This window comes from Artemia franciscana, chromosome 14, assembly GCF_032884065.1.
Source record: "Artemia franciscana chromosome 14, ASM3288406v1, whole genome shotgun sequence".
Classification (NCBI taxonomy): Eukaryota; Metazoa; Arthropoda; class Branchiopoda; order Anostraca; family Artemiidae; genus Artemia; species Artemia franciscana.
The window spans coordinates 26,284,639-26,296,066 of NC_088876.1; the positions used below are offsets into that span (position 1 = coordinate 26,284,639).

Below are 11,428 nucleotides of genomic sequence, written 5' to 3' on the forward strand. Positions count from 1 at the left end.
AGTTAACTAGTAGTACTAGGACACCCTATTATTTTTTAATTACCTTAGGTATTAGATATGACTAGTCTATTTAGATGTCCGAGACATCTGTTTTCCTCAAGTCAGCATTCTTTAAAACTATTTTTTCGAGAAAAATTGTTTTTTTCGTACTGTTCGCTCAAACACAAACTCTTACATTAATTAAATAGATTTTATTGGTTATTTGGGGAAAACGAGCAGAAAAATTCTCCTTCTTTGTATAAATTCTATTTTAATTGTTAAGTCCTATTTTTATTAATAAACTTAACTAACTAAAAACTTAACTAACTAAGTGAATGATAGTACTATTTATAGTTTAAGCTTTTTCTTAGCCTTCTCGAAGAAAGACCGAAGGAAGCAGGGAGACATTTGAGCAGCTGGAGCAGGGAGGTAAAAAAGTAGGTGAAAAGGGTAATATTTCCCCCTCTTTCTTTCAATAAAATACACTTTTTGGTATTTCTACAGGGAAACCTTTTTCGTATTTTCATTGAAAAAATGCCGCACTCCCTAATTATTTATTCCCTAACCCCTTTGTCCGACATTTTGCTCCAACCTTTGTCTAGAACGTTTTCAGCCTGATTAGCGTCTAACCTAAATCTACACACTAGTGTATAATAAGTAGTGGCCAAAATATGATGAAAGTTGCCTTCTTTGTTGACATAGAAAGGTAAAGCTGTAGATAATTGGTATTTTGGTACCATGGGAAGTAGTCGAAGAAGGAGATTAAACCTTTTATGAATTAAGCGCCTAAGATAGGCTTCACAAAAATATTTGTATTTCTTGCGTATATTATTCCCTATTTCTAAGGCTTAGAGAAATGAATAAAAGACTTTAGACTTGGAAAAAAAACAATTCAAATGATTTGTGCGGGATTTTAAGCAATATTGAGACTTTTTTCCAAATTTTAGGCATGGTTTTCAGCAAGTAATTGTAGCGTCGAGGAAATTTCAGAAGTATTGCTGATTTTGAAAAAATTGCAATCTGGTATGATCAGTCAATGCTTTATGTGTTAAAGCACATGTCCGATCTAAATAAATTTTTTTTTCAATTTTATAACACAAAGTTTTCCCAAGGTTTGCTAATTATCAGTGCTGTTTGGTTAGTGATCTTATCGAACCAATGATCATATAAGATTGGGAGGGAGCTCATCCAAACGGAAATTAAAGCAAGCACACCTACCTCCCAGGCCATGCTCTTCCTGCGACTTCCACTGTCCCTTAAGTAATGGTACACAATTTGCCCACACTTACAACCAGCACTTAAGGGCTCTTCACCATAGGTTAAACGCCCTCCTCAACCCTCCACTCTTTACGATGGATTTGTATTTTAAAAATTATTGCAAGTCGATGGCCCTTGTGGTTGAGCAGTCGTGAAACTTCAAAGTAAAGAGCGAGGCACTGAGGAGGGGACAGCCCCCCTTGTATACGGAGTTATGACCATTTTAATTTTGATGACACTCTTTACTTTCATTTGAGAAATTTGTTTTATTTATTTAATAGTTAATAAGAAGCTGTTAAACTTCCGATGAACCTGACAAAATGTGTAGTCCTTTTCAAAATATCGCGACGAAACTGATACAAATCAAAACACGTAAAAATGTATTCTGACCTAGAAATATGTAGGCCTACTGTATCAGTAATTCATTATTACATAGTAATTTATATTACTTGTATACTAATCAAAATTTTGTAATAAGTATACCGAATATATCTTTGCTTTCATGTTTAACAATATTACCGATAAAAGTACAGTCTGAGCTAAGTCTACATGTCTGCAGCTTCCTTACAAGCCGAGTGAAGTGAGTTTTTCATGTGAAAAACCAATAATGTCTTGTGCGTCAAGTTACAAATTCTAATGATCATCATCTCCATTATATAAGGAGAATCGTTTCAAACTTCTATTTGAGTTTTCTTATTCCAATAAATCAATAATGAAGATTCATCATCATCTTTCTAAGATCTTACTGAACTTCCTGGAGCTAACTTTATCAATAGTCTGGCTCATTTAGGGTAATGACTGTCAAAATCCAAGGGAGGGGGGCTAGGGAGATTGATCCTCCCCCCCCCCCTGAAATGTCTGTTCGACTCGTAAAACCGTAACAAAAATGAAGATAAGCAAATTTTTTGGTGCGTTTTTTAAAGTTTTAATACTCCCCATCCAAAATAAATCCTTTTGTATGCTCCCCCTCCCTAAAAAATAATTTTGTGGGACCCCCCACCCGAAAAAAATCCTGGATACGACCCTGTCAGAATATTAAATAAACTCTTTGACTATAAGAAGTTTGAGAGCTGGGCATTGATAAAAACTAAAGTAGGACTACGACAAAACCGCAGCAAGCATGCTTGGCGAGGCCTTATTATTTGTGGAATAGTTTATCAAACAGATTTTTTCTCCTATTCCTTTCATTAGTTATATCGGCCTTATTCCAGGCGGCAAATCATCTTGGAAGGCAATCTTCAGCTCCTAGATACGGGGAAGCCTTGTGAAATGCACGTGATTTTGTTTGATGACCTTTTACTGATTACAAGAAAGAAGAAGGGCTTATTAAAAAAGGTGAGAACAACTTCGCCAGGATTGTTTTTGGTAAAATTCTATTGACAAAATCAGGTAATTTGGAAGTTCATAAGACTTGATGACTCATCCTTTTTGAAGAATTACTGATACCGAGAAAAAGCACGGGGTAATTAAAGAGTTTAGGACAACTCCTCCAGACTTTCTTCTTGATGACCCTCCCTTGATAAAATCAAACAAATATGATTCATTAAATAAAAATTGTGTATGATAACTCATTCCTTTTTATGGCGAGAAAGGCAAAGGCTCATTGAAAATGATGAGCACAACCTGCTTAGAAATTCAGCTTGGTGTCCTTCCGCTGATTGTAATCAGCAAATAAAAGTTATTAAACCTAACTTTTGTTTGATAATATATTCTGTTAACCTTCTGCTAATCATGAGTCTTGGATAAATAAATAATACTGAGCTACCTAAGGTTATCCTTGAAACTGGGTCTTCAGTACCCGGGTCGGTGCTCTTAGGGATCAGTATAGCAGTTTCTTAATTTTGGGACCCAAAGACATCTAAAGTCGGATGAGCAGCTTCCTAATCCTGTGAACCTAGGATTTCAATACTGACAGTTTTTTTTGTTTTTTTTTTTCTCTTGGTTACAAGCAATTGCACTAATTCAAGAGAATAAATTGGGGAACGGGTAATTTGTTTTAAGGCGAAACACGAGAAAAACTGTCTTAGAGATATTTGTTTTTCCCCCTCCTCTCAAATATTCCGAGGAGTAGAACCTCTGGGTAGTGTCTTCTGTAACTTTCCTCAGTTGAAGCAACCATGGATATTTTGTAGCTGATATAAATGTTTCATTCTTATGACCTCACATTCTTGGCTCTTAGGGAGTGAGTTATCAAATCAACGAATAATTGCTCTCTGTTTTCTTCCATCTACATTATTGACTAACCTAAGAAAATTGTTTTTACAATAATGATCCCATTGGATCTACTATCATATCACCTAAATTACATTATTGATTTATCATAAGCACCGATATTGGCAACTGGAATCCCCGAATTTCAGAAAGCTTCAATTTTCTTGGGTACTGGAATTAGTAAACCATTGTGCAGAATTTAGATCCACAGAGGCTTGACCCAGCTAACTAAGCACCCCTTTTAGTTTCAATAGCTGCTTTAATTCAAATCTCAAATCGCTAATGTCATATTAGCCGATCCCATTGGAGGATACAATACGTAAGGGCACAACCGACCAAAGATTATACCTGGTGTGAAACTTCTTTAAAACTGCTACATGTTAACCTCCAGTATCCTTCTTGCTGAAGAACACCAAAGCTAGAGGTTCCCCTTCCTAGTTGTAAACCCACTGTAGTCTTACAGTACAAATTTGCAGAACTGAAAAATGGGATAAAAATACACAGTTTGTACCAAACACCTACTCCTCTATTCAGCACAAAATTTAGTTTAAAGTGAAAATTAACTGAGCAACTTCGTCCTGTATGAGGTACTTTCTTTTCCTAGACGCTTTGCTATCGCAAAGAGGTAGGTTAAAAAGGAGATAGCAAGGCTACAGGTGATAGGTGTGAAAATTGGTAATAATGGTCTGTTTAAAGGCAGATTACCACCGGTCTGCAAGCAGATTATGTAAGAAATGAAATCCTATTCAGAAGAACTTGAACCTTCAACAATTGAGGATTTGTCTGACAAGGTGTCATTCAACGCCCACCAATTAAAAATAAGTAAGTACAACTTCACAAGACGATTTGTTGGTTGATATTCTATTGACAAATAAGAGTGATAAGGCACAAGTTATATTTGACTAGTCATCTGCTTGATTAATTTATATCGATAACGAGAAAGGAAAAACGGCTATTGAAAAAGGAAAGCGTACCACCTCTACATCAATCTGACCAATTTCGGCTGATCGCCATAAATATATTGGTGCAATTAAAAAGGCAGGTGCAAGCTCATCAGAGGCTCTGCTTGATGACTTTCTGCTGACCAATTTTGACAAATTAGAGTGTTCAAATAGAATTCTGTTTGTGTGTCACTCTGTTCTATCATCTTTTATTAACGATAAAAAAAAAAGAGAAAGCGGCATAATTAAAGAGTTAAGAGGTATGTACAAAATTCTCAAAAGCTGTGTGATGTCCTTGAAATTATTTTATTTCCCTTACTTTCTGTTATTTGAATTAATTTTTCTATTCTTTTACTTTCCAGGTGACTCAGTGATATATAACTTCCAAGAAAATTCGTTACCATTCCATTATGCACATATCGCTCAATAGATATCTATAAGAAAACTTCTTGAGAAGCATATCTACATATTAGCATAAAGAAGAGCCACATCAATCAATAATTTGACATTCGTCCAGTACCTTTTCCTGGAATCACTGAAAGACAAAGAAAGCCGAAACGTAATCTCTACGTTTGTGCCTATTATATTCCCAAGACTTTCGATTCTGTTCCTTCACTCCCTGACAATACTTTCTCTTATCAAAATTGGATTTGATCCACTGGCATGTGCCTTCCAATCGAAATGGTATCAGAAGGCATCTACATATCTACATATTTCTAATATGTACATAATCTGCATATTAGCATAAAGAAGAGCCACATCAATCAATAATTTGACATTCGTCCAGTACCTTTTCCTGGAATCATTGAAAGACAAAGAAAGCCGAAACGTAATCTCTATGTTTGTGCCTAATATATTCCCAAGACTTTCGATTCTGTTCCTTCACTCCCTGACAATACTTCCTCTTATCAAAATTGGATTTGATCCACTTGCATGTGCCTTCCAATCGAAATGGTATCAGAAGGCATCAGTCAGGACAGGTTTGCAAGGTACTGTTTGGTTATCGCATCTGTATCCGCCGTGGCGTTAAGCAAGTTTCCGTCCTGAATCATGCGACTACTCATTCACAATAATCATTTGACATATTCCACCACGCTGAAGATATTTCTTTTAAAGTAGGTAATCTAAAACCACTCAAGAATGTCGTTGATGTTTTTCGCTCCAAACTGAGTGAAATTGGTCTTTTTTCGCTTCTTCCATATTTGGGTTTCTTATTCTTGAATTGACGGCCACCTCCATTGAACCAATTAGCTCTTTCAGTTCACTTTGGTATTCACCCTCGCCATTTGAAACGTTAATTAAGAATTACAAGACCCTTTATAATTGATTGTTTGAAATAAAAGTAATAAAGTTCTACATATATCCTACTAAGCTAAAGACACAGCTTGATAACAAAACGCTTGGCCATTATATAAAGTGAATTTACTTGATCAGTTATATAACGATCAAATCAAATTCTATCGCTGATTATATGCCTCTACCGGTGCTTTTCGAGTTTTCCTATTTGGAACTGTAATAGTTAGATTTTTCAACGATCGTTTTATTTTGAGATTTATCAATAGAGGGTCTTCTAGGTTCTCTGACCACAAGAATGGGATTGAGAATTTCCATCTGATTAGTCTCTTATCAAGTGGCAAGTGTTGTATGTCATGGTATTTCATAGTACTAAATGAGAAATGATTTTTCATGCCGAGTAGGTAATTAAATTTCTAAATTATTTACAGTTGTGCATAATATTTGTCTTCTGCTTTTTTTTGAATGTTCCAGTCAAGTACGGCTTCGTCACGTACAGAGGGTAACAATAAATTATTATTATTTAAATTATTGAGCCCTATCGAAGGGGGTTCTTTGGTTGTTTGATCGTATTGACTTGGTTTATTTTGGTACTAAAATTATTTAATTATTCAATTGATATTGAATTAATAATTAAAATATTATCCAATAATTATTTAAATTTCAAGCTATTCGAGTTACTGAGCTATATTGGAGAGTCATTAGGCCTATTTTGGATATTTTAAAACATCGATGAGCCTCATTTTAATGCAGACTTTGTTCCAGTTAGTTGAATTAACTTTATACTAAATTTTAAACTAAATCGTTATCTAAAATTGAATTTAGTTGCAGTATTGTTTAAATTCCATATTATTTGTTTATTTTATCATATTGGAGAGTTTTTGCTTTGAAGGCTTCAACACATTAATCTGCCCCAATTTTTTTAATATGCCCCAATTACGAACCTATTTAATTTAATTATTATTAAAAAAATTCCAATTACTATCTATAATTAAATTAAATCATCAATTTATAATACTAATGATTATACTAATAATCAATTTAACTCAGTTATCATCTACTCCTGTTCATACTCGGACAAACCGTTACCAGAACTCTATCGTCCCTTTTTTTACGTCAAAATATATTAGTGCATAATAACACGTCAATATATCTTAGTGCATAATAACATGTTTTGTATTTCAACATCAAATTAGCCATTTGAGCTAAGATTGTTGCTTAAATCTTTCTCTCTCTCTCTCTCTCTCTCTCTCTCTCTCTCTCTCTCTCTCTCTCTCTCTCTCTCTCTCTCTCTCTCTCTCTCTCTCTCTCTCTCTCTCTTTCACTGTGGTATTGAGCGAACTTGAAAACTTGGTGCTTTGAATTTTTCTAATCAAGTGCACGGCAAAATTTAGTGCTTGTATAATTGCCGTGAAATGGAATCACAGCCCGTTATTTATTTTTTCAGAAATCTTCTTTATCAGAAAACTGGCCAGCAAGTTGTAGTCGTCCATGCGCAGATAGAACTTCCGACAGCTTAATGCGCCTTGTTGTTCATAAGCAGCCTCTGTCGTTAGATCGGTTCTTCATTCACGAGGTGACGTCACAAGAATCCCTTGCGTCGAAGCTAGATCATACATTTGTGATCATTATTCTGAATCGATTCCAGCAAATTACAAACATACATACATTCCAAGCTAATACAGATGTCACCAAGGTAGTTTTGGATTACTTATGCGGGGCTCCCATGGCGTCAATAGAATTAATAAAGCTCTCCAGAAAGTTAATATACTGTTTTTCCTGCCTAACTTTGTTAACTTTATTGCTGTAAAAAAACTTTAACTTTGTTTAACTTTTTCACGAAAGTCCGTAAAATTCAGTCAATAGCAAAAGATTTGTGGAAAATTTTAATAAACCAACCACAAATTAGTATCTACATATATAATAGTGCATAATTTTTTAATTATTTTGCTTGGTAACAGAATAGGGGTTAGAATATTTTTTTTCATCTATTATTAAAAGGAAAAAAATCTTAAGATATTATTTCTTCAGCTCCACGTCTGATTATTTTAGTTATTTTATATGTAAAATTGCTGTGTATTCAAAAAAGTGAAATCCTTATGTGGAGTGGGACAAACTTTATGGTCTACAGTTTCATGAAAAACCTTATTAGCTTTATTGACGCCGTTGGAGTCCTGCACTAGAGTGTGTGCTAGAACTCAGTCATTTATAATTAGAATCAATTATTTGTTAATATTTTTGTTCCCAGGCTATAAAATAAATAACGTCAGCAATAAGTTCTGAAACACATCCTCAGCACTAAAAATTCCTTCATGGCTTTGATTAATGGCATTTTAACGGTTTATTTGTACTCTATTACTCAAACTACATTCAATATTGGGACTAACTACAATTGCTTATTGGGTATGCCCAATTATTGAAAGCCGTTAAAACAGCGAAATTAATTTTACGCAAGAAATTAAAAAATTAAAAGAATGGTTAAATTTAGTGGTCTTACTACTATATATGCGTCTATTATGTTCCTATTGTGCCAAAGATTGTAGTTGAAATGAAATAAGTTGAAATAAATATTCTTTCAGCTCTATACCTCCTTTTAAAAAAAGTATTAAAAGGCAATATTTTCTATCTATACACCATACACCATCTTTACACCAATGCCAGAATTGAATTAAAATGGAATAGTTTGTTGGCATCAAGTCATGGCTAATTGTTGAAAAAGCTAAGACATTAATCCCCCCCCCCTCATTGCCGACGTTACCATCTCCCACTTACGCTGCACCTCTCATGTCATATTGATCCATATTGATACATCAGAAATTTTCTATCGAGAAAAGAAAGAGTTGTAGGTTATTGAGCTCTGACGCATAATAAGCCAGCATAATTAATTGAATAGGATTCAATGATTGCTATTGATTATTGGTTATTTTCTTGTTTCTAAAATATTGGATAATAATAAATTACTGATCTGGTTAGGGCTAAGAGACCCCTACGCAAAAGTTAAGCCACAGTTCCTTCTATGCTTACAATACTCAGAACGGATTAAGCAAGTTTGCTATGTCTTTGAACTCAAATTTTAGTAAATGATTAATATCAAGAATGGTAATTAGTACCATTACAGTGCCCACACTACCTACCATCAGTAAAAAAAAATTGCTAAATATAAGAAATGGCAATTTTGAGACACATATTTTCAATACTAAGTCACTAAAACTTTCTTTGTTTATCGAATTGTACCAATACGTGTTCCTGCATCCTATTTTAGCTGTCAAGAGACCAAGGAGTTCCTTATTTTCAAATGCTTCGGCGTAGCCTATTCCTATTGCAGTTGAAAAAACAGTGTAAATTTGAAACCCTGTTTAAGAGAAACGTTTCCTTTACAAACAACTGTTTGTTAGTAATAGTAGTAAAAAAAAGCATTTCCCCAGTTTTTCAGTTTTCTGCTCTTTTTTAAAATTAATACTGTCTAGCAAACCACCTATCGAGTTGTCACAGCGGAATCATAGAAAAAATATTTTATTCTTAAAAGATATTAAATAAAAAAAAACTAGTTTGTTTAACTGAAAGTAAGGAGCGACATTAAAACTTAAAACGAACAGAAATTACTCCGTATATGAAATAGGTTGTCCCCTCCGCAATCCCTCGCTCTTTACGCTAAAGTTTTTAATTGTTTTAAAAAGTAGAACTGTGGCAAAGAGTCAAACTTTAGCGTAAAGAGCGAGGGATTGCGGAGGGGACAACCCATTTAATATACGGAGTAATTTCTGTTCGTTTTAAGTCTTAATGTCGCTCCTTACTTTCAGTTAAAAAAACTAGTTTGTTTTATTTAATTTCTGAACGTTTTTGAATTAATGCATGTTTGATTTTGGCTCTGCACACATAAATTATTAAAATAAAATTTGCATATCAATTCTTTTTTTGGCTTAATGGCTTTCTCTTAGTTTTGATCAGACGATTTTGAGAAATAAGGGGTGGGGAAGGAGCCCTGTTGCCCTCGAATTTTTCGGTTACTTAAAAAGGCAACTAGAACCTTTAATTTTTAACGAACGTTTATATTAGTAAAAAATATACCTCACTCTTTGTGCTAAAGTATTTTTAGAACCTCTCATATGCGTAGTAATCTCTGTTCGTTTTAAGTTTTAATGCTACTCCTTACTTTCAATTGAAAAAACTTTTTCATGTTTATTTTTTCATTGTTTTTTTTATAGTAACACTAGAAAATCCCGCGCCTTTTCCATTGAATTTCTCTTCCCCCATGACATATTCCTCCAAGGAAAGATCCTCCCACATAGCCTCCTACCCTCAACCCCACCCACAAACCAAAAAAATCCCACTAAAAACGTCAGTACGCTTCCCAATAACCATTACTGTATGTAAACACTGGTCAATGTTTGTAACTTGCAGCCCCTCCCCCAGGAACTGTGGGGGAGTAAGTCATCCCCAAAGACATAGTTATTATGGTTTTTGACTATGCGGAACAAAATGGCTATCTCAAAATTTTAATCCGTTGACTTTGGGAAAAAATGAGCGTGGGAGGGGGCCTAGATGCCCTCTAATTTTTTTGATTGCTCAAAAAGGGCGCTAGAACTATTCATTTCCGTTAGAATGAGCCCTCTTGCGACATTCTAGGACCGCTTGGTCGATACAATGACCCCTGGGGAAAAAAAAGAAAACAAAAAAAACAATAAACACGCACCCGTGATCTGTCTTCTGGCAAAAAAATACAAAATTCCACATTTTTGTAGATATGAGCTTGAAATTATTGCTGTAGGGTTCTCTGTTACGCTGAATGCGATGGTGTGATTTTCGTTAAGATTCTATGACTATGATTCTATGACCCTATTTTCCCAAATGAGGCAAATTTTCTCAGGCTCGTAACTTTTGATGACAAAGACTAAATTTGATGAAACTTATATATGTATAAAATCAGCATGAAAATCCGATTCGGATTTACTACTGAGCCGGGTCGCTCCTTACTACAGTTCGTTACCACGAACTGTTTGATTTTATAAATAATCTCAAAATCGTTAGAAAAGCACCTCTTTTACAGACATAGCCATTAGCAATATCATAAAGAAAGAAAACAATCAAAAATGGAGTTTTTAAAGGCCAAATGAAAATACGGAAAAAAAACACAGAAAGCGAATATTTCGAGAGAACAACCGCCTCTCTTCTTCGGCGCGAACAAAATAATATAATCAAGAAAAAAACAAGCGCGGAAAGTACAACAAAACCAATGAAAAACACCAAAAAATTAAATAGAATTAAATAAAAGACCAAAAATTAAAATAATTAAAATCAAATATTTAACAAACAATAAAATGATTTATTCGCCAATACCTGCCATTTCCACAAAATCCAAACAAATATGAACTGCCATCGACGGATACTAACGAACAACTGAGAAATAAAAGAAAAAATTGCATTCGCTCGAACAAACGAAGCAGCAATTGAATATATTGGGGAACTAGGTCACCTAATTTCTGATTTTAAAGATTGCATTTCTTGCGGATACTTTTGAGACCTAAGGGGCTGAAGAAGCATTTGATTATGTGGTTGGGAAGTGGTTCAACGTTTATTTCAGGGAGTATTAAAGTATCGGCTTCTCTTTTTGAGAAAACCAAAATACGACTCATTTATTCTTAAATCACCTGAATCTCCGTTCAAAGCTAAACCTAAATGTTGGTATTTATAAATTTCAGCAGCTTCTCTGTAGTGCTGGACAATACCTTTGTCATGCGAAATTAGGC

The 11,428-nt window shown here is 34.4% G+C and overlaps 1 protein-coding gene across 4 annotated transcripts in view; it reads left to right on the forward strand.

The window, feature by feature from the left end:
• The window catches only part of LOC136035501 (rho guanine nucleotide exchange factor 11-like), a 395,432-nt gene that overhangs the window by 379,418 nt on the left and 4,586 nt on the right, over positions 1 to 11,428 (forward strand). For all 4 annotated transcript variants that reach the window (XM_065717335.1, XM_065717333.1, XM_065717334.1 and 1 more), the window contains 2 exons: positions 2,448 to 2,571; positions 7,129 to 7,377. In XM_065717335.1, the coding sequence (XP_065573407.1) occupies positions 2,448 to 2,571; positions 7,129 to 7,377 (373 nt within the window). The remainder of the gene's footprint in view (positions 1 to 2,447; positions 2,572 to 7,128; positions 7,378 to 11,428) is intronic.